The sequence below is a fragment of the Notechis scutatus genome, chromosome 1, assembly GCF_049901735.1.
Source record: "Notechis scutatus isolate UNSWTSFEM ecotype Mainland chromosome 1, rNotScu1.2, whole genome shotgun sequence".
NCBI classification, from domain to species: Eukaryota; Metazoa; Chordata; class Lepidosauria; order Squamata; family Elapidae; genus Notechis; species Notechis scutatus.
In genome coordinates this window covers 259,728,047-259,752,416 of record NC_142009.1, presented here as the reverse complement: position 1 = coordinate 259,752,416, position 24,370 = coordinate 259,728,047, and the positions used below count along the sequence as shown (strand labels likewise).

Sequence of the window (24,370 nt, the reverse complement as noted above, 5' to 3'; positions counted from 1 at the left end):
CTTCATCTTCCCAGAGCCTTTACTCCCCCCATCAACGTTCCAGCGTGAAATATCTCACCATATTCCCCTCCCAAGCTTTCCTGTACTTTCCCTTCAAACACCATTTCAATGTCACAACACATAATATACTACCAACACTTTCAATGTTCTCTTCTTTTTTTCTCTGCTATCAATTGAACTTTCTCCTTGAAAAGTAAAACAGTCCTATTTTCTTCCATGCACAGATCAATATAATGTATTTTTCTATGCACAGAAAAGAACACACAAAATATGCAAGTTTCAGTTAAGAACAGACCACTCCAAACTGAAGTGGAAACCTGCATATCCATCAAAAACTATTTTGCACATTTAATAATACATAAGAATCCAAGACAAGATGTATTCAGATTTCATAAACACAAGAAAACTTACATAATAAAATTACACACGCACACACACACTAACATAAATCTTAATTTTTCCAGACCTAATCTATTCTGAACCATCAACTCTTTACTTACATCTTGACTTAGAGCCATGAAGCACCTCTGCAGTTCCTTGGCAAATTCCAGATTATTACTGACTTCCTGGTGCTTTGACACAGCATCCTAAAGCAGAAGACAAAATTGATTTGGTCTCTTTAAAAGTATAAAAACTTGAATCTGTATTTCACATGTGTTTCTATTAAGGTTTGGTTAAATCTAACGATTTTACTTTCTATAAATGTAGCAAAATAGATACACTTTTTAACTGAAAACTGTCAAAACAAAAAGTTTTGAAAGGAAAGCAATTCCTAAACTGGAATCGTTCCCAGCAATCCAGAATTCAAAATTTGTTCCACTTTCACCAACCCCCAAAAGTTACCAGGGTCTTTAAATATTCAAATAAGTAAAGTGTGTCCCCCCAAAAAAATCTCCCAACAACCAAAGATTGGTGTAATTTTTCAACTGATGCACTGAACCATCTTTATATTACCAAACTTCATTTGTTATCCAGAACCCTAATGAAGTACTCTTTTACCTGTTTTTTTTTTAAACACACACACTGACATTTGTCACAATAGGAAGAGCCTTCAAGATTCCTACTTCTTGACTTCCTGTGAAGACATGGCCAGTAACTGAAATGTCCAGAAAATCTCCTCTCTGGACTGTCTTTTTTCCAATTCAACAACAGAAGGAAAAGGCTTCCTTTTAGTCCACTTGACTCTCTGAGATTAAGGAAAGTCCCAGAATAACCCCTCAAGATCCTCCAATAACAGCAACTGCCTGCAAGCAGTTTTAGAAGCTGGGCTTCCAAAATAACTGGTGAGCAGAAGCTGGGGGACGGAGTCGAAATCATGTCATTGTTGGTCAAAATATCCATTTTGGATTTTATTTTTCAAGTGGACAAAAAGCTGTGGCCTTGATTTCTTAAGCAATTTATGTGACTATTATCTTTACCAGTTAAAAAAAGGCTCTCTTTAGATACAACCTATCATTTCTTTTTGAAGCTCTGAAATGCCATTTTTGAGATTTCTTTATTGGTAAACGACAAGGAAGAGGATTGCTAGAGGCAGCCAAAATAATGGAGTATTTTTTTTTCTCTTGAAATACAAGGGGAAAGTTTATGGTTTTAATCTACTACTTTTAAAATAATTTGTAGCTCTGTATCATTTTGTTGTGAGTAGTTGAAATTTGCTGGTTTTTAAGAATTATGATTGGCTACAAAAAGGAAAAATAAAATAAATAAACAAACAACACTTTTTGACCACTAGGGGAGCTATGAGGATGCTTAATTCTGAGCTAGAGTCTGTTAAGAAAATCCTTGAACAGTCAATGCAGAAGATCACCCTGTTTGTAAAACAGCCAAAATATATTAATAATAAAGAGGATATCAAAAAAGAATGAGACACAATTAGGTGTAAAAAAATTATCAATTATCCACTGAGCAACTTTACAAATATTGGACAATGCAAATAACCTAAGTGACATAAATCTGACATCAGCTTTTCTTATGATGGTTTGAGTACAATCCTCCAAGTGCAACTGAAACAAGAGTATCAAGTAAATTCACAACTTTCAAGAGGTCAATTCTGAGACTTTTGCTTTACAGATACTAACAAAGTTGATAATTATTTGAGGAAAAAAAGATGATAGCCATCTTAACGAAGGAAACTATAATCTTGGAAGATTTGCTTCAGACTAATTCACATCTAACAGAACAACTTTGGGATTTTTATGGATATAAATAAAACGGAGACCTTTTTCAAGAAAAGAGACTTGATAGACTCTACTAAGAAAAATACTTTATTCTATAAAGACAAGCGGGAACAAATGACTTAAATTTAATGTCTTAGTTAGTTAGGATGGATTTTTAAAAGTTTGATATATCTATTGAAAGAAAGTTTTAAGTTAGTTTGTATGTGTAAAATGAGTATGTAAATGCATGTCCTCTATTTTTTTAAGTAATGCTGAATAATTTCCAGTTTGTAAAATACTATTGACTAGATTTGAAAATAAGAGAAGAAAAAGATCCATTCCATGAGGATAAACTCAAGGGAGAGATTAGAATTTAATTAGCTAAATGGAGTTAATTGGACTTATATTGGTATGATATAGATAATGAAAGTTCTAATGTTGTATTGTATTTTGGATTCTGGGTTAAAAATGAAAGGTTTTCTCTTTTCTCCTTTAGATATAATTCCTGAGTACTTTGTAGAACTAGTAAAATACCAAAATTAAAAAAAAATGTTTTCTCCCTTTAGGGTTAAAAAAAGATGTATTATTTCTCACAGCAAAGAGAAGCAGAGGGTTAAACTGATTTTTTTTTAATCCAAAGAACAGAACGTATTTAACCATATTTCTATTTGAGCTTTTCTGCATGCAATGAAACAAAAATGAAACTTTGATTTTGTTTTCATTAACTAGATAGGCTTATTGTTATAGAAATGGCTTGTACATACTGTTGTGTAAAAGCAAAAAGTTGTGGTTGTAATGTTATCTTCTACTCGCTAAAGAGTCGGAAGTCAGTGCCTTTTTCTTTCTTTTTCTTTCCTTTTTCTCCCTTTACACTACATCTTCTTTCTTTTCCCTCCCTTTTCTTACTTTTCCATGACTTTTTTCCTTTGTATTTTATACTTGATAAGCTAATTTAATAATAAAAAAGATTCCTACTTTTTGAACACATTCATTCATGCAGTTTCTTCCCCTTAATTTGCAATGGTGTTTTTTTTTGCCTTTCAAATAGCAATAGCACTTACTTATATACTGCTTCACAGTGCTCTATAGCTTTGCTGGCTGAGGAATTCTGGGAGTTGAAGTCCACAAGTCTTAAAGTTGCCAAGGTTGGACACCCCTGCTCTATAGCCTTCTCTACGCAGTTTGCAGAGTTAGCATATTGCCCCCAACAATCTGGGTCCTCATTTTACCGACCTCAGAAAGATGGAAGGCTAAGTCAACCTTGAGCCGGTAAGACTCAAACTGCCAAACTATAGACAGCTGGCAGTCAGAAGTAGCCTGCAGTACTGCGTTTTAAGGCTGCAACCATCATCCCCGTTCCCCAAAAAACAAATATGAACACTCTCAATGACTACAGGCCCATAGCATTAACAAGCTCCATTATGAAGGTTTTTGAGCGACTAGTTTCACAGCACATCAGAGACTGCCTTCCGCCCTCCTTTGATCAACATCAGTTTGCTTATAGAGCAAACCGATCTACAGAGGATGCTGTGGCCATCACACTTCATAGAGCGCTGAGTCATCTGGAGAACAAACAGAGCTATGTAAGGATACTCTTTGTGGACTACAGCTCTGCGTTTAACACTATCATTCCAGATATATTAGTAACCAAACTGTATAATCTGCAGGTCCCCACCTCCACGTGCTCCTGGTTTAAGAACTTTTTGACAAACAGACCACAGTCTGTTAGACTTGGCCCCCACCTTTCTTCCACTATTACACTCAGTACTGGTTCCCCCAGGGTTGTGTCTTGAGCCCCCTGCTATATGCCTTGTACACCTTTGACTGCTCACCAAGCCACGCAACAAACACCATCATAAAGTTTGCGGATGACACGATTGTGATTGGTCTCATCTTCAGAGAGGATGAGACGGCATATAGGGCAGAAGTAGAGAACCTATCTGTCTGGTGTTCACAGAACAATCTGTCACTGAATGTCCATAAAACCAAAGAATTGATTATGAGCTTTAGGAAACATGGACAGGACCACGTCCCACTCATCATCAACGGAGAATGAGTGGAAACTGTCCCTACGATCAGATTCCTTGGCAAACATATTTCAGCTGATATCTCCTGGTCCCCTAACACCAAGGCCATAGTGAAGAAGGCTCAGCAGCGGCTGCACTTCCCACGGGTTCTCAGGAAAAACAATCTGGATAAGAAGCTGTTGCTGGCTTTCTATAAAGCCTCTGTGGAGAGCACTCTGACATACTGTCTAGGTGTGTGGTATGCAGGTTCCACAGCTGAGGACAGGAAAACTGTACAGAGGGTGGTAAACACAGCTCAAAAGATCACTGGTTGCCCTCTGCCCTCCCTGGAAGACTTAGCCAGGTCCCGCTGCCAAAACAGAATCAAGGCCATCACAGAAGATCCCTCACACCCTGGTAATTATCTTTTTGACCTGCTGCCATCTAGACAGCGCTTTAGGCAATAAAATCCCACACCACTAGACTAACAAATAGTTTCTTTCCCTGGGCCATCTGAACCGCAAATAAACACAAAGTCACTACTTTATTAAGATGTGAAAAGATGTGAAATCTCAATACCTCATTCAGATGTATAATAATATATTACAGTACAATCCATCTCGTGTATTATACTCGGCAAAGCGTCACAGTCAGTGTTGGATGTATATTTTGTGTATATTCGTAGATATTGTACTCTCAAATTGCAAATGGAGACGTGGGTACTCTATTTTTCTTATCTTTATTTTTACGTGTTTTGGTTTTACTGTATTGTGAACATGCTGGGGTGCATCCACAGTTTCGTTGTACTTGTACAATGACAATAAAGTTCTTCTAAATTCTAACCACTGCACCACCATGGCTCAAATAACAAATAATAGGAATACAATGAAAAGCATATACCGTATATACTCAAGTATAAGTCGACCCGAATATAAGCTGAGGCACCTAATTTTACCACAAAAAACTGGGAAAACTTATTGACTCGAGTATAAGACGAGGGTGGGAAATGCAGCAGCTACTGGTAAATTTCAAAAATAAAAATAGATACCTCTATGAAAAATAGATACTTCTATGAAATATACCGTATATACTCGAGTATAAGTCGACCCGAATATAAGCCGAGGCACCTAATTTTACCACAAAAAACTGGGAAAACTTATTGACTCGAGTATAAGCCGAGGGTGGGAAATGCAGCAGCTACTGGTAAATTTCAAAAATAAAAATAATTAATTTGGGAAACTATCTCACTATCATGAAAGGTTTAATTGATTCACTAACCCAAAAGAAGAAGATGATGACAGCGGGAGGCAGGAGTCACTCTCTTCCCCTCCCCTCGGAGGCCCCCTGAGTCAGGAGTCGCTACCGCCGGCGCGGCCCCAGTCCCGCGTCGCCTCGGGAAGGGAAAGGCAAAAAGAGCCGCGGCAGCGCTTTGCAACGGCAGCAGCGGCACCGGAGGCTCAGGCTCAGCGGCTCCTGGTTTTGCCCCACCCTTCCTAAGGCAACACGAGACCGGAGCCGCACCGGCGGTAGCAACTCCCGACAGCTCCAGCTGGACACCTGAGCGGAGCCCGGGCGGAACTGCCTGTTGCCGCCGTGGGCGCCGCTGCCTGTTGCCGCCATGGGCGCCGCTGCGGGCGCCCGGCTGCCCAAGTAAAGAACAGGACGGCGCCGGACCATCGGAGAAGCGGAGCAAAGCCAGAGACCAGCAGCCGAGGCGCAGAAAGCCTCCCCCAACCAGCCGGCCGGTCTCCTCCTCCTCGGCCACACAGAACAAACAGGCAGAGAAGGAGGAGAGCAGCTGGCCAGCCGGGGGAGGCCTCCCGTGCTGCGAAAGAAGCAGCCAACAATCTCCGGCGCCGCCCTGCTCCACGCGCTGGCTGCTCGGACTTGCCGGGCCTGGCACATAGAACAGGGCGGCGCCGGATGTTGGAGAAGCCGAGCGGAGCCGGGGATCATTAGCCGCCTCTTTCGCAGCACAAGAAGCCTCCCCCAACTGGCCAGCTGCTCTCCTCCTTCTCTGCCTGCTTGTTCTGTATGGCCGAGGAGGAGACGACCAGCCAGCTGGTTCCCTTTCTTCGCCGAAAGGCAGCTACTAATCTCCGGCTTTGCTCCGCTTCTCCAATGGTCCGGCACCACCTTGTTCTTCTTGTGCTGTGAAAGAGGCAGCTAATGATCTCCGGCGCCGCCCTGTTCTATGTGCTGGCTGCTCGGACTTGCCGGGCCCGGCACATAGAACAGGGCGGCGCCGGATGTTGGAGAAGCCGAGCGGAGCCGAAGCCACCTCAGCTCGCGTTGTTTTCTGAGCCCGCGAGCCTAGAGCCAGGGCGCTTTCATTGCATGGCGGAGCTTCTTGTCTCGGGAAAAACCGGGCATCGTTGCTGCCCCCTGAGGGGAGGGCGATTCTGGGCTACGCGATTGGGGGACTTTGTGGCTTTGGGTGGGTGGGTGGGTGGGAGCGAGGACGGACGGAGTCCGTGAAGTGGGGCTTGCCTGCCCTTGCTGGCTGCCTCTGCTTCCTTAGGGGCGGGGAAGGGGGCTCATCTGGACCAAGGGTGAGTCTCCCCCTCAGTTTCCCCTGAAGGATCTTCCCTCGCTTTTGCCTTCTCCCTACATCTTCCCTCTGTTAAAATTCCCCCCCACACACACACACTTATTTTCGGGCGGATAGATTTCGTGTCTGAGCATTCTCACATGACGGTGGGTCTTTCCCCCCCTTAAAAACAGTTAAAAATAATAAAAATATATCCTCATGCAAGAACTTTTCTGCTTCCGATTACCCCCATGCTTAAAAGTTGCAAAGGAAACACGGAAGCAGGGAAGCGGCTGCCCAGCTCCGGAGCTCCACACCATTTTTTTTTCAGAGGGGAATCTGACTTGAGTATAAGCCGAGGGGGGTTTTTTCAGCACAAAAAATGGGCTGAAAAACTCGGCTTATGCTCGAGTATATATGGTAACTAAAAAGGCATGTTGCTTTCATTAGTGTCAAGATGGCATGAATTAACATGGCATACTCAATTGCAAGTTAACTTCATTCACTCTTGGCATTAAAAAATGCCACCGGGAGGGAATTATTATCTAATTAAAACTTTCACTAGGACAGTTGAGAATAAGTTTGATGTTCACAATTTCCTCTTTGAAAAAGACCAGTAAATAGGGAACAAGATGAAGAAAAAGAAGTGTGTTTTTTCACACTTTTCACACTTTTTCTCACTGCAGTGAACAAAAATGGCATCATAGGAACAGGCTTATTCTCAGTCCAAAGGTTTGTTTCTGATTTCTTCCCTGATTTAAGGGAAATTTGGGAAATGACCTCACTATTATGAAAGGTTTAATTGATTCACTAACCCAAAAGAAGATGATGATGATGACAGTGGTAGGCAGGAGTCACTCTCTCCCTTGCAAGAAAAAAGCAAGAGCCGTTCTTATGATATCTCTCTCTCTCTCTCTCTCCCCGAATAAAGTCAAGCCCTTTCCAGCATGCGCGCGATCCGCCACACGCCCTTTGCACCTTGCAAATGCAAAATCCCGGGTTTTTGCATTTGCAAGGTGCAAAGCGGGGCGGATCGCCTGTGTGCTGGAAAGGGCTTGACTGTATTCCGGGAGAGAGAGAGAGAGAGAGATCATAAGAACGGCTCTTGCTTTTTCACCAGCCCCGGCACTGGGGGCTTGCAAGGAGAGAGTGACTCCTGCCTCCCACTGTCATCTTCTTCTTCTTTTGGGTTAGTGAATCAATTAATTTGGGAAACGATCTATCATGAAAGCTTTAATTGATTCACTAACCCAAAAGAAGAAGACGATGATGACAATGGGAGGCAGGAGTCACTCTCTCCCTTGCAAGAAAAAAGCAAGAGCCGTTCTTATGATCTCTCTCTCTCTCCTCGGAATAGTCAAGCCCTTTCCAGGCGCGATCCGCCGCCGCCCCTTTGCACCTTGCAAATGCAAAACCCCGGGATTTTGCATTTGCAAGGTGCAAAGGGCGGCGGCGGATTGCGCGTGCTGGAAAGGGCTTGACTATTCCGGAGAGAGAGAGATCATAAGTGAATCAATTAATTTGGAAAACGATCTCACTATGAAAGTCAGTGTTCTCTGCCAGTGGGGCGTTTGGAAGAAAACGCCCGCGGCATATCCACGCGCGTGTAAGGGGAATCAGAAATCCCGCGTTCAACGCCTAGCACGGCAGAAGAGAAAACGCAGCTGTGAGCAAATACTGGGAAAACCTGATTGATCAGAAGGAAGGAGGCAAAAGAGGGAGGGGTGGTGGTGGACGGAGGTCCCACTGTTATTTGTGAAACACTCGGTCGGCAGCGCTTAAAGTCAACGTCCTCGCTCCCACCCACTCATGCACCCAAAGCCACGAAGTTCCCCAATCGCACAGCCCAGAATCGCCCTCCCCTCAGGGGGCAGCAACGACGCCCAGCGTTTCCCGAGAAGCTCCACCGTGCAATGAAAGCGCCCTGGCTCTGGCTCGCGGGCTCAGAAAACAACGCGAGCCGAGGTGGCTTCGGCTCCGCTTGGTTTTTCCTCAGCCCCAGCTGCCTTCAGTCCGCTCAGGAGGAGGAGGAGGAGGTGGTGGTGGTGGTGGTTCGCGTTGTTTTCTGAGCTCTAGGCTCGCAGGCTCATAAAACAACGCGAGCCGAGGTGCCTTCGGCTCCGCTTGGCTCGTTTCCTCAGCCCCAGCTGCTTTCAGTCCACTCAGGAGAGGAGGAGGAGGTGGTGGCGGCGGCGGCTCGCGTTGTTTTCTGAGCCTGCGAGCCTAGAGCCTAGAACTCAGAAAACAACGCGAGCCACCACCACACCACCACCTCCTCCTCCTCCCGAGTGGACTGAAAGCAGCTGGGGCTGAGGAAACGAAGCCAAGCAGAGCTGAAGCCACCTCGGCTCGCGTTGTTTTCTGAGCCCGCGAGCCTAGAGCCAGGGCGCTTTCATTGCACGGCGGAGCTTCTTGTCTCGGGAAACACCGGGCGTCGTTGCTGCCTCGAGGGAAGGGTGAATCTGGGCTGCGCGATTGGGGGACTTTGTGGCTTTGGGTGGGAGCGAGGACGGATGGAGTCCGCGAAGTGGGGCTTGCCTGCCCTTGCTGGCTGCCTCTGCTTCCTTAGGGGCGGGAAGGGGGCTCATCTGGATCAAGGGTGAGTCTCCCCTCAGTTTCCCCAGAAGGATCTTCCGTTGCTTTTGCCTTCTCCCTACGTCTTCCCTCTGTTAAAATCCCCTCCCCCACACACACACTTATTTTCGGGAGGATAAATTTCGTGTCTGAGCATTCTCACATGATGGTGGGTCTTTTCCCCCCCCCTAAAAACAGTTAAAAAAAGAAAAAACAATATAACCTCATGCAAGAACTTTTCTGCTTCCGATTACCCCCATGCTTACAAGTTGCAAAGGAAACACGGAAGCAGGGAAGCGCCTGCCCAGCTCCAGAGCTCCACACCATTTTTTTTTTCCAGAGGGGAATCTGACTCGAGTATAAGCCGAGGGGGGTTTTTTCAGCACAAAAAATGGGCTGAAAAACTCAGCTTATACTCGAGTATATACGGTATATGATGCTGTACATAATGAAAAAGCACAATGGTTAGGGCCAGTTATTCACAAGACTGCAGCAGCTACAATGAAATGAAAGAATATGGTCTAAAGTTGTAAAATTCTTATAAAATTACAAGAAATTATTAAACGAAATATTTACCAACTGATCTTGGTTAAGGCGTTCTCCTCTGTTCATTCGATCTTGATAATCATCAAGTTTGCTCTGTAAACAAGATAAAACTTTTACAATTAAAAATTGTAAGTTTAACAGAATTAGATGAAAATGTCTTACATCAGAAAATAAGAGTTTCTCAATCTTTCTATTTAAAAGGACAAAGCACAATAAATTATATAAAAACTTAGGAGAAAGGCAAATTTAGTAATTACCGTACCTTTCTTAACTGAATATTGCTACACATTTACATTATTTACATTACATATGAACTGTTTAATCTCTAAAAAAGAAAAAAAACAAGAAAAATAGTAAAAATGAATCATGCTAATTTATTTAGATGGGCATTTGCAAACGACTTCAGAGATGCACCTTCTCTGTGGCTACCTCAGGCCTGAGAATAGACCCCCAATTGAAATTTGAAGGACCCCCCCACCCTTTAACCCTTCACGTTAGCTCCTCTCACCTAGTCAGGTAGAGAAGGTATGTTGTGGACCCTGTCAGTTACAGAATTCCGACTGGCAGTGTCCAGGAAGACAGCTTTCTCTGCTGTTGCTTCCACCCTTTGGAACATTCTCCCCCACAGAGATGAGGCAGCTCCTCACTCACTTTTCCTTTTGAAAATATCTGAAGACTTGACTCTGCCACCTCACTTGGGACTCACAAATGAACCTAATAGCCCTCCTCATGCCCTTTAATTAATTTTTAGTATTGGTTTTAACTATCCTTGCCTCGACAATATTTTAAATGTTATATTTAGTTTTTATGTTTTAATACCTTATTTGTACAATGCTCAAAGTCCCTCTGTGAGGGAGATGGGCAGTTCCTAAATGTGATAACTAAAAGGTTTGACGGTCTGGAAGGCTGTGAAGACACCTAAACACTGGACTAAGATGGGAGTAAAGAAAGAACATAAGCAAGACACATAATTAAAATAATAGAGCAGTAATTTGCGAAAGTGTATCAGACATGACCCTCCCATGTTCTATGCAAATAAAGAAAATAGAAATTTAGACTTGCAACATTCTATCACCATAACCTTGTAATAAAAGTATTAATTTGCATGTCTTTTGTTTCCAAGTTTGGTCTATCTTGGAGGGCTGCCAATGGGGGATGAGCCAGGAAGTTGACAGCAGGCTGGTCTGGCACCTTGTAATTGTTCTGGTTTTATTATGATTTGATGGGAAGAGGCTTAATATGAACCATGTGAAATATAAGATAAATAAATAAATGAATGAATAGATATAGGCTGCTATCATTCATATTTGCTGAAAGGTTTTCCTGCCCAATTTTCAGATTCATCTTTCTCAATCTTTTCAACTAAAGCCGAACTCCAAAATAGAAGCATTCTTTGTGTCAAATTGTTTATGTTACAGAGGTAACAGCTAATCTGATTCTATCAGATCTTTACTATATGGACATTAGCTAGATTTCAGATATACTGGCATTTTACAGAATGATTTTCCAGGTTGTAATACATTACAATATTAACATGTTTTTGATTTGCATGTAAAATATAATCTTAGATGCATATGCTATATAAATTTAACTGCTTTTTGTAAAAGGTTTCAAACATTGTACATGTCATGAATTCTTCACAATCTTGATTGACCTATACTGACATATTGCAAATCTCCTTGACTTTTTTCAAGGAGAACCTAAATTAAAAACAAGAAACTGAAGACCACCTTTTCCAATGGTTTACTTATGATCAGGTGACAGAAAGATTTAAACAGGATGAGAGTTTGATTTTACAAATGAGTAAAGTGACTTTGAGTTGAATGTGTGTACTAATGATAACATGTTATTGCTAATACGTATACATTTTTCCTGAAAATGAGTACTGAAGACTATATGATCAAATGGGTAAAATATGTATATAATTTTGATCAATAGAAGAATATGTAAAGGACTGAAATTTACCTTGAATATTAATAATGGAATTATAATTTGAAACAATGTTTATAAAATGATGTACCTTTGGTATAACACCTGATCACTGAAACGAAAGCTTTTCCTTTTAGCAACCCACATCTATTCATTCATTTATTTTAGGTTTAATAGATAAACAGGTTGAAAATAACCCAGAACTTTATGGATGACAGCAGCGAAAGTTCTGTATACTAGGGCATTTCTAGAAGCCTGGCAGTCTGACAAATCAGTCATCAATAGACACATAGACATTAACATTTATTGACTATGCAAAAGAGACAATCAACCACTCCAAAAGAGAAAAAGACTCCTCTCTACTACTAATCAGCACACAGATCAGCATATATTAACTCCAAGATCAACTTCAGACCAACAATTAAGTAAGCAATACCCCAATCAAGAAACTGTTTGCCAAAGAGCCATTATTAAACAGCTCGAAGAATCCCTACCCACACAGACAGGCAAGACACCAGAATATAAACTGACAGCACACAGCACTCCTTACTAGAACTGATGATGTTACTACAGTAGTTAGGGTAATGAAACTGCAAGAAAACAAACAAGCTCAGAGAGCACCAAGTACCCCTCATTTCAATCCTGAACTAAAATATTCTCTTTCACTGAGACTTCTGAATACGCTCTGAGGGAAGAATTTACAAATTTATACAATGGAAAATGAATTGTAAAGCTAATCAATTAGCAAAGAAAGAAAAAACTGACCACAGCTAGTCCTTGACTTATGATCACAATTGAACTCAAAATTTCAATTGCTAAGCAAGGCAGTTAAGTGAGTTTTGCCTCATTTTATGATCTTTATTGCCATAGCTTTTAAATGAATCATTGCAGCTGTTAAATTAGTAACACGGCTGCCTAGTGATTCTGGCTTCCCCATTAACTTTGTATGTCAGGGGATCATAAAAGTTGATCACATGACCCTAGGATACTGCAATCGTCATAAATACATGCCAGCTGTGAAGCATCCAAATTTGATCACAAACATTGGGATGCTGCAATGATAGTAAGTGTGAAAAAGTCATAAGCCACTTTTTTTTAGTGCCACTGTAACTTCAGTCACTAAACAAATGGTTATTAACTTGATGTTTATCTATTCTGTGATTACATAATAGACCTTGTCCAACTTTGAAACTACTGTTGGACTTTTAGAGTAAGAGGTTAATCTATTTTATATCTGTACAGAAGAAAGTTGAAAGTTACTTTTTTCCCTTTTCTCTTTTTCTTTCTTTTTGTAGTCCTGATTTTTTGTTGAACCATTTTTCCCTAGCTCCTTTTTTTATATTGTATCCTTTGATAAACTTAATAAAAAATTAAAAAGGAAAAACAGAAATTTTTGCAAAACTTCAACCTTAGGGGAATGTCATTGTATTCTCAAGTGTATTCTCAAGAATTTTTCACAGGCTAATTAGAATTAGCAGATTGCAGATTACTTTTTCTTATTTGTTGAACTCTGCAATACTGTACTGTACCGATACTACTGTAATCAGATACATAATAGTACTAAATTGCAGCAAATGTTTCACTGTACAGCACCAATATATTTTCTCCTTCCCATTCTTTAAATCGAACTACTGCCCTCTCAGCATAAAACTGAATAGATAGCAACACATCTGCTTAACTAGCCAACATGCATTCCACGATTCTACACAATTCTCAGTTAGTTCTAGACTTACACATAGTTGCTTAGTGACTATTAAAAGTTATAACAGACCCATGTGGGAGCTACTTATGAAGTTTTGACAGTCACCTCCCCCCAATAGTCATACAACCAAATTTCAGGAGCAGGCAAATGGGCTGTATTTACTACTGCTTGTAATGTCCTATATTCACATGATCACATTTTATGAGTTTTGCTAAAAACCACCAATTACTTCCAATTTACAGCAAAATCACACCCATAGCAAACCACTGATCTGCTAAATGAGCAGGTATTCGCTTAACAATTATTGTAAAGAATATCATAAAACTGGGTCAGTCAAACAACCAACCTGTTTGATGACCATCAAGAATTATGTCAATCATGGGTAGGCTCCCTTATGGTTATAAGTCAAGGACTACCTGAACATTGTTCTGTATTTTATTGTTAATTACTACTTAAATAATTTTATAATCATAGAATATTTTAAAGCTACAACAAACCTTTTAATTATTATTTTTATCCTGCCTTTATTATTTATAAAATAACTTAAACATATTGGCAAAACATATCCAACACATCTTCCTCCTCTTATTTTCTCCACAAGAACCCTGTAAGGTGGATTAGGTTGAGAGATTGACTGGCCCAAGGTCAGTTACTGGATAAAATATATTAATATTCTATCATCAGTAATTATTTGAAAAAATATTTTCCATCATTTCTATGCTTTTAGTATCTCTAATTGTATGCACTTAAATAAATGTTCTTAATTTCAGAAAGTTAAAATCCTTCAAAATATGTACCATCCCATCCACCTCCAAAACAGGAATTCTCTAATAAAAAATATCAATTATTAACATCTAGATGAAAAATTCTAAGATGCTTGGAATTTTTTATTCATATATTTTAAGACTACCGTGTTTCTCCAACAATACGGCCTCCACCAATAGGAAGGCCCAGCATGTTTTTTGGGCATAAAATCAAATTAAGCCCCTCCCCCCAAATTTAGGCCTATTTTAAAATATGCAAAATAAGGGGGAAGGGCGGGGAGACTTGCCGTTAGGAGCGCCCGGCGGGCAGGAATTCCTCGCCACCAGCCGCTCCTAACGGGCGATCATGGCGAAGCGCGGAGAGCTCCCTACTCCCACCAAACACCTTGCTGCAGACACCTTTGGCACCCGCCGCTGTTGCTTTCCCTTCTGCCCATTCCGCCGCCACGTTTGGAGCTGCCGCTTCCGTGTTTGGAGTGCCGTCGCCATTTGGAGCTCCAAACGCGGAAGTGGCAGCTCCAAACATGACGGCAGGCGATCTTTTTATTTTGGTCCGCGCGAAGTTCAGAGCGAGCAAGAGAGGGAGACTGCGATGCCTCCATCCGAGATGGCAACCTCACTAGTGGATCACAACGTGGCTGGAAGCCCGAATCGGCGGGATACGATGGCGATCTTTTTGGAGCGAGAGGAAAGGGAGAGAAGAATTGCAAGGCGTAATTTGCAGGAGGAAGTGGGTGTACCCCACGGCAGGGAGCCCAAGGAAGAAGGGCTGGTAGGCAACCTGAGAGCGTCCCGTAGCTCCGGAAGCAGCCTAGAGACGCGCCCGGGGAGAGGTGCAGATGCTGCCTTGTAGTCCCCAAACCAACTCCAAACGCGAACGTGCTCCAAATGCGAAGCCGGTCGCTAAAGAGCCAAAAAGCAGCAAGGGCGCCAGGTGGAAAGGACAGGGTCGCGATCACACGGAGATGCCCAAAGAGCGGAGCGCACATAACTAAAGGCGGCGCACGCAGTTGGTTTCGCCATCGTATCCCGCCGATTCGGGCTTCCAGCCACGTTGTGATTCACTAGTGAGGTTGCCATCTCGGATGGAGGCATCGCAGTCTCCCTCTCTTGCTCGCTCTGAACTTCGTGCGGACCAAAATAAAAAGATCGCCCGCCGTCATGTTTGGAGCTGTTTGGAGCTCCAAATGGCGGCGGCACTCCAAACACGGAAGCGGCAGCTCCAAACGTGGCGGCAGAATGGGCAGAAGGGAAAGCAACAGCGGCGGGTGCCAAAGATGTGTGCAGCAAAGGTGGGAGTAGGGAGCTCTCTGCGCTTGGCCATGATCACCCGTTAGGAGCGGCTGTTGGCGAGGATGCAAGGGGGGGGGAATTAAGTCACCGCCGAAAAGACGGCCTAGCCGTTTTTGGGGGGCTCAAAAAAAAATAAGGCCCGGCCTTATTATGTGAGAAACACGGTATTACTAGAAGTGTGTGAAACAATCTAAACTGCCAATATTCCTGTGTTGTTTTGTAGCATTAAAAATCAGAGCACCAGTAAAGTTGGAATGCCATTAAGAACAGATTGTTTTAAATTGAAAATAGTTAATGGGCCCATAAGAGAGTATTTTGAGTACTCAAACATTTCAAATTGGGAAAATTTTGTATATCTCTTGAAATCATTGTTCCTTAAGACTTATTAGAATAAATATATTTCTCAACCCTTGTTTAATAGATTGCAATGGATAACTGCAACTGAAAACACTTTTTATTAATGTATTCTACTTTATACTTTCACACCATAAGAACCCATAATGGTATATAATTAAAATTAGAAAACAACAAAACACAAATCCATAAAATGTAATATAAAAAAGACAGAAAAAAATAACTACAAAGCTAACATTGCTATTAAAACTAATAGTTTTAAGAACCCAAAGACCGGGTCTCAATCTCCAAATATCCTTCTGAACTCAATTTTCTGAAGTTTGAGAGTGAGAATGCCATCTAGATCTTTAGTTAGTACTGCTACTGAGAAACAAACATTTGTTAGTCTTCTCCTTATTCTATAATATTGTAGAACTGTAGCCTACAGTATGAACTGAACTTCATCCAAGTTCTATCAAAAAAAACCAGATTAGGGTTAAACAAACACCACCCAAGCAATGCACTGTGACCTGTCTTCACTAAACCTACTGAGCAAATATTAACTGGGTATGAAATACAGTATATGAAATTTTAGATTCAATAATTGAGGATCCTCATTTAGAAGTAATCATTTCACATTTCCTGTAGGTATTTTGGCCCATGTCCCCTTTACAAAATGGCTTCAATCTCTTGCTATGTTAGGACTGTTTTTTATATAAACTGCTCACTTCAGATCATGGCATATTTCATCTATACCAGGGGTTCCCAACCTGGGGTGCTCGCATACATAGCTGAAAAGATTCAATCCTACCATATATTTAACGCGTTCAGTAGTTCCTAAAGTCTAAATTTCAGGGGGTGCGAGGTTCGAGTGAAATTTCTTTAGGGCTAAATAAAAAAGGTTGGGAACCACTGATCTAGGCCATGGCTTTGACTTAAGCATTCCAAAATACTTGTTTTACTCCAGCAATTATGTTTACTTGGGTGCTTAGGGTTGTTTTCATGTTGTATTGTGCATGTTGTTTAAGCTTTAGCTGAAAAGATTCAATCCTACCATATATTTAACGCGCGTTCAGTAGTTCCTAAAGTCTAAATTTCAGGGGGTGCGAGGTTCGAGTGAAATTTCTTTAGGGCTGCGGGCGAAAAAAAGGTTGGGAACCACTGATCTAGGCCATGGCTTTGACTTAAGCATTCCAAAATACTTATTTTACTCCAGCAATTATGTTTACTTGGGTGCTTAGGGTTGTTTTCATGTTGTATTGTGCATGTTGTTTAAGCTTTAGCTAATAGATTAAGAGACTAAGACTTTTTTGTGTAGAATTTTGTACAATCCAGAATCCATTATTGCCTTAATGATTGCAACCTGTCCAGTCATGATATTCCGTGCTGCCATGTTTCATAATGGAATTAGTTTCTTTCTTTCAATGGTATAAATTGTTTCCTTTTAACTCCAGAAAGATCAATTCAGTAGTCTACTATTCACCAGGCAGGCCTTGGTGAATCTGAGATGGGCAGCAAAGAACTTTCCTGAGCACAAAGGTTTTATTTTTGGTATCTTTCCATGCATGCTATTCTTGTTCAAAATTTTCCTTATTTATGCTGACAAGAGTGGCCTGCAGATTGTGTATGGTCTCTTTGTATTCTCTACTGGGGAATCATATGCCTTATTATTTGGAAAATTTGGATTATTCCTGGGAAGAATGTTTGTACATTGTCAAACAATCCTGCCCAACCTCACAGGCATCAACAATTCTTTATAAGGTCTGCAGAAATGTCTTCTGATTGAGACATGATTTAGTTCTATAAAATTATGCTATGGAGCACAGTATTTTTAATAGGAAAAGACCCACAAATACATGCTAGAGAGATAATATCCCTGAGCTTTCCATATTATATCATACCATATTGTATACACCACCACACCACTCCATAAACACGGAACATTGACTTAGCATGTTCAAAAAGGACATGGCACATTATACTGTTTGTTTAACCAGAATTCCTCTTTAATAGTTAAATGAAGCTGTGACCAACATTGCAGGGTTACAATTAGTTACAGAAGATTCACATACTTTCACCACTGTAGGTGTTTCAAACTTTATAACTCTTTAGAACAAGGATTTTTAAAGTATGGGCTATAATATCCCAGTGGATGGTCAGAAATTTAGTGTCACAAGGGTTAAGCCTATGTATTGAGCTATCTGTCAAAATCACCCCAAAACCACAAAACATTAATCCAAATATAATATTTCATTTTGTTAGGGCATTGGGTACATATATTTATTATTTTAGAGAATTGCAGTATTACAAAGTTTAAAATTACTCTTTCAGAAAAAAAACCTATACTTCTTGGCTAGTTTGGGGAAGGTTCAAAGTTTGTATTATGGCCTTTAAAACTAAATTGTTAAATATCAGGAAGTGCAATGGACTAATTGTTCCCAGTGTTAGCTTGTCTGATTTTAAAGATTTTCTTGTACATCTTGCCAATTGTTGAGTTGCAAGAAGGAAGGAGGGGTTGCTAATTTGTAGATCACAAACATTTCCCTAAAAGGTTCAACACTTTGCAATATTCAAGGTATTTTGAACCTTTAGCCTGTGTCAGAATGCATCATTTGCTTCCTGTAATATTTCTATTGTCAATTTTATACCACAGTACAATGTTTTCATAGTTCTAGGAAACTTAGGCACAGTGTAATTCAGGCATGCCTACAAAATTGTCAATTTCCATCTGCCCAAAAAAAACCCTACAAAGTAAATTATTTCTTTATATTGTTTTAATGTGGAAAGAATGCCATATTTTTCCAGAAATTTAGAAATAAAGATGTAACTCAATGGGAATGTTAACATTATATTACTTTGTAATATCTATTTTGTGCATGTCATCTGATGTTCACAAAATAGGAAAAATAAACAACAGCTATCTGCAATATTATCACTAATATATTTTGGTTCATAGTAACTCAGTCCCAAATTAATCAGACATCAACTCTCAAATAGACTAATATGCAGAAATGACCTTTTAAAGATACAAATCACTTATAAAGAATTTTAACTAATTTCTGCATAACTTGCATCTATCTAGCAAAACACTAGGAATACTTAAGCTATTGGAGTAAACCTGGCTACAATGCATAACAATATCCAATAAAAATTAACCTTAGCTTTAAGACCAGTATAAGTATATGATGCAGTATTAGTTTTACACATATTAATTTGATTACACAATAAAATTATCTGCAAAATTATTTTATCCAGGATTTGCATTTATCTTCTCATTTTCAAGAAAATACTGAAGATCATAACTTTACTATTTTCTGTTTCTTTAAAATAGTGCTTCTTCGCCAATGGAAGGAAGGCTTACATATACCAAATCTCAACCAGGGATAGTAGTTCATTACTGCATATGTTAACATAATGTTTCATAAGCATAATACAACCCAGACAGGGGAACTCTGTGGACCAGTCATTTGGTATATGTAAGCCTCCCCTCCACTGGGTGAGAAATACTAAATATTATTATACTAAATATTTGCTTTTTAAAAACCAGAAGCTCAGAAGTAAAATCTTAACTAGCTTTTATAAGGACACTTTACTTTGGAAACAAATATTTAATTTTTTTTATCTGATGCAAGGTTACTGCTAAACACACATATACTGGGTATCCCCTATCCAGAGATCTCAACATACGAGCAGAAATGTATTCCTAATATTTTTAACAGACATCTAGACATAAATTCTACTGCATTACTGATAAGTTTAATTTGAGGAAGTTATTAAAATATGTCTTGTCCAGTCAGATGGTCTTACCATTTAAAATTTGTAAAAATCATTTTAGGTATCATTTCAGCACTCATAAGATTTTATCACTACATGTATGCTGAGACAGGATATTCTTGAAAATGGATTCTTGTGGAGATTAAACATTCCAATATTGTGACTACCTATAGCAATGTCAGATCTCTTTGGTTCTGCCCAAACGTAAGTGAGCCAGAGTTTAAGCTGAATACAGGCAATCTGACACGCTTTAGTTAAGCCTTCATTAACCTGGTAATATAGTTTGCAAAATCCCTCACCTGGATGACATTCCATCATTTTTGAAGCACTAGAGAAGGCTATTCAAGATATTCTGGATTACTAACACTAGATCTACATATTATATTCGAAGATATAATCTGAAGGACACCAGATAGTCTTCACAATTTTACTTTAGCATTATAAGAACAAACTTTGTATAGCTGGGTTGCCATGCTCATGGTAGACTCCCTTCCTTAAACAAAATCATCTGCAGACTGCAAACTCCTGTTTTTCTACTATTATTATGAGAACCTACATGAGTTATAAAATACAATTTGAACTTGGCTTATTTTTATTACCATAATTGTGATTTTGAAATCTGCTTTGGTTCAAATGACCCACTAAATTGTGATTAATCAAAAATAGAAGCAAAATCTGGATCACCGCACAGATTAGATGCCATGCTTGTCTTAGTATGATTTAACATTACATTCAAACCTGTACTTCTGTAGTTAGGATCTTTGCTGGAATGTATAAAATTTTTTATTCAATATTAGGCATAAAAAGAGCAGATACCTTAATTTCAAAATTAGTATTTTTAGAAATTACTTAAGTAAATATGGTATCAACCAAATACTGCAATCTAAAATTTTAATACCCTAGCAGTTATCATAAAATATATTTTATATGTTGCAACAAAATTTCCTTTACAAATGTTAAATCAAAACTAAATTTCTTAAATCAAGTAGAGAAGGATTAAGATTTTATGCTTTGGGTTTGATTCTGAAAAGAACACCTCAATGTAAAAGCAACATTAGGTGCAGTTAACTAAAGTAGCTATATGATCCAAGGAAAACCCACCTAATTTAATGAATCACTAACATGGGCCGCATTTGTACTACAAAGCAATTTTATTGAAATAAATTCAAAGCCATGTACAGTAGAGCCCTAATAAATTTGTTAAGGTTAAAATAAAGCAGCAGTCCTGCATAGTGTACTAAACTCTAATCTTATTGCAAAAGCAGGATAAAATAGCCCCAAAGCTATTATGATCTTTTGAAAAAGGCAGAATTGGTACAAAGATTAGAAGTGAGTTTTTAAAAAATTGCAGACTTGCGTAAAGTGAGTCTAAATAACTTCCTAACATATGGATTTCTTATTACTAATTCAAAAAAGGATATTAAACATTTTCACTGATTTACTGGACTTAAAGGCAACATATAATATAAAAATCTAATGGTTTTTATACACATATTTAGATGAAAGCAAGTCTTGCTCAAACAAGTATTTAATACATAAACATAAAAGCTATTTTTTTCAATGAGTTGAATGTTTAAAGTCATTCATTATACTCCCCATAATACAGCAATGTACTAAGAAGCATCCTGCTGCTTCTCTTCCATCACAGCTATCTTTTTACATTTCCTATCATTTTAGAAACACCTGGCAAGATATTTAAAATACTTGTACAGTTCTTTTGTGATCACTTAACTAACAGTTTAATGAACATTTCCACAGACCGTGGTTTTTCTATCTAGTGGTAGGAGCATGTAGCAAATACAGTTCCATTCAGAGTATTTCAACCAGCAGAAACTGAGGGAGGATGAATTTTGTTCCTTCCCCTCTTTTTCACAATACCACTTCATTCACTGCTCCATAGGATCTCTATTCTTTTGGAATAAAGAAAAAGAGAATCAAGAGAGGATTTCCTTTTCTATAGTGACTTTACCCCCTTCCCCTTCAGAGTGATGCCCATAGTGATTGGGGGAGAAAGGATCAGTGTTAGTACATCACATCAGAACCCCTTTTCACCAGTTCCTGTAAGAGCAGTCAGTGTCAAATTTTAACCAAAGATTCATAAAGCCAGCATGAGTTATTATAAAGTTTGTTCCAATAAATACTGATTTGGGAGCAAAACTCATGGTCAGGGTAGGGAAATTTGGCTCTTCTGTCACTTATGGACTTCAACTCCCAGAATTCCTGAGTGAGCCAGAAAAGGTTCGCCATCCCTGGCCTACTGGTTTTTCAGCTGTGGGGGAAATCAATTTTTGACTTGAGTGGGACTCTTTAATATACAAATGTAGGACATATATAAGTGATAGAAGAGCCAATGTTCCCTACCCCTGGCCTAGGGGGTTCCGTCCTTAGCAACGTAGGGCCTGAATGTTGACAAAAGGACGCAAGGCACGTCGTACCGCTAAATCTAAGCGTTTCGAAGGTAACATATAAATAACGCTGCTCTTTTTAAGATAGCAACTCGGGTCTTTTCGTTTCACTAAGTCTAGATGCGGCCCGCCACCGTTCGGCGATAAGTAAACTAAAAAAGAAAAGCATTTAATAAAAAACGTGCCGAAAGTTTCAACACTTCCTTTCGCAGGGGCGTTCCCCCCCCCCCTCCATCTTCCCGGAGGCCGAGGGAGAGGGAGCGTTTTCACGCCGCGTCTGCTTCTCCACACGGAGAGGAAGGACCAACTAAAATGGGGGAGAAAGGAAGAGGCGCGCGCGTGCACCCACACGGACAGCGAGGGCTGAGCGACTCGGGCGGGCGGGCGAGCGAGCAAACAAACAGCCGGGCCTTTGTGCAAGAAGCCTTTCACACAATGAGCCTCCCTCCCCGGGAAGCCTGGCTGCCTCTCGCCGCCGCCATGTTGGGTCCGGGCCGGCTCCATGTGCAAGGGAGGGGGGGAAAGAGTACGGGGGGGGAGAGTACAGGGGGGGGGGGAGGGCGAGAGATCAAGTCTCCGGTTAGCCGGTTTGGATCGGCGAGGGAGGGTGAGGGGGAAGAAAAGCAGCCCTTGAAAGCCAAAAGGACGCTGAAAGCGCGTTCAGACTTGAAAAAAACGCCGCCCCTCCGACTAGAAACAAAAGAGCAGGCGGGGAAGCGCAAGGAAAGGGAAAGTCTCCTCAGTTACCGCCAGTCGCTCCAGTCAACGTTAATTCCCACCCTCACAACTCCCGGGAAAAGGGGGGAGGGGAAGAGGGGGAGAAAGAGAGACAGACCCAGCCTCCGTACCTTTTTCTTCTCCAAATTACGCAGCTTCTTATCGATGACACCCAAAATCTGCTTCATGGCCTCCGTCTGCACCGAACTCGTTGTGCCGCCCGAAACCGCTGCCTGAGAAGAAGCCGCCGCTACCATTGCCTCGTTGGCCGCTTTACTGCCGCTACTCGCCATCGCGCTGCTGGTGGCCGAGGGCATCGCTTACTGAGGGAGAGAAGAACAACGCGTTACGGGATTCGGAGGGAGGGGAGGGGAGGGGAGGGAGGAAGCGAGAAAAAGGAAGCCGACGGGACGGCAGAGGGGACAGACGTCGGGGAGACGGAAAACGCGTCCCACCGGGAAGGCAAAGGCAGTCTTCCAATACCTCCTGCCTCTCACGTTCCCTCCCGCCGCCCGCCTGCATCCTCTCTCTCCCCCCGCACGCGCGCGCGCGGCCAGTTCCGACCCGGACCGCACCTGTCAGCGCGCGCCCAACGATCCTAGGCAACCTGATTGATCCTTGAAGGTCCGACCGCAACACCGCGGGCGCGTGCTCGGCGCCCACGTGATTGGCAACGCGCGGACATCCCACGCTTCCACCTCACCCCACCCCCACACGCCGCCGCCGCCGCGCTCAACCGTCTTCCCGAAACCGCTCTTCTTTACTTTTTCCCCACCTCACCGTGAGAGTTGCGCGCGCCCGCGTGCGTGTGTGTGAAGAAGTGGAAGATGGGAAGGCACCAGGAAGAAGACTCGGTGGGTTCTACGCAGGGGGAACGGCGGCCTCCGTCCGCGCGACTCCGGCCACTTACACCGCTACCTCTGCACCGAGTTATGGGGGGGGAAAGGAAAAGACCAAGAGAAGGCCGCGAGGGCGCGCGCGCGGGACAGGCAGGGCGCGAGCGGTGGGGGTCCTCATTTCATAGAGCTGGCGGTAGCGAACGCCGGAATCGCTTCATCATACTAGCCTCGTGCAAGCTTCCTAGCGTCCCTTCGTAAGCGCCTCAGTCTTAGGGCACGGATTTTTTCAGGCGCCCAGGCCACCTACAACCTTCGGCGCCGTGGTTAAGAGGAGCGACTTAGGCGGCGTCCAAGATTCTGGGAGGCGGGACTGTGCTGGGCCAAGCCGAAAGCTGTTATTTTGATGGGGGGAGCCCGTGACTTGGTTGTGGTGGGAAGGGCGGGTGGTTGGTTGGTTGGCTTGACAATAGGTAGGAGAGCTCGTTTCCCTGGACTTGGGAAATCTTAATATCAAGCCTTTTAAAGTTCGGCGATGCAGAACGATCCTGCTTTCCCGATAAGTTACTTGGTAATTCTTGGCGGTGGGGGAGCAGGAAAGTCCGAGGTCAGGGCAAGTTTTTTTTTTTCTTCTTCGTAGTAATCCCGAGGCTTTGAAAACTTACAAAACTTTATGTGGTTCTTGTAGAAGGACGTGAGGCAAAAAAAAAAAAAAAACACGATTTAGTCAGCCAAGGCTATTGCTTTGGCGTTGATGTTGGTAGCAGTTAAATGCAGAGACTAACTTCCATATTGCTTTAGCGCC

At 41.5% G+C, this 24,370-nt stretch overlaps 1 protein-coding gene across 12 annotated transcripts in view; it reads right to left on the bottom strand.

Annotated features, from left to right (window-relative positions):
* Positions 1-23,919, bottom strand: part of CAPRIN1 (cell cycle associated protein 1) — a 46,248-nt gene extending 22,329 nt beyond the window's left edge. For 3 of the 12 annotated variants that reach the window (XM_087951188.1, XM_087951185.1, XM_087951191.1), the window contains exons 1-4: positions 23,510-23,731; positions 22,861-23,052; positions 9,843-9,905; positions 501-587 (exon numbers count right to left, since the gene is read on the bottom strand). In XM_087951188.1, coding sequence (XP_087807314.1) covers positions 501-587; positions 9,843-9,905; positions 22,861-23,046 — 336 coding nt within the window. In that variant the 5' untranslated portion in view covers positions 23,047-23,052; positions 23,510-23,731. Of the gene's footprint in view, positions 1-500; positions 588-9,842; positions 9,906-22,860; positions 23,053-23,212 lie in introns of all 12 variants that reach the window. The other 9 variants (XM_087951187.1, XM_087951193.1, XM_087951189.1 and 6 more) reach the window with 7 other exon arrangements.
* Between the last annotated feature and the right edge of the window lie 451 nt (positions 23,920-24,370).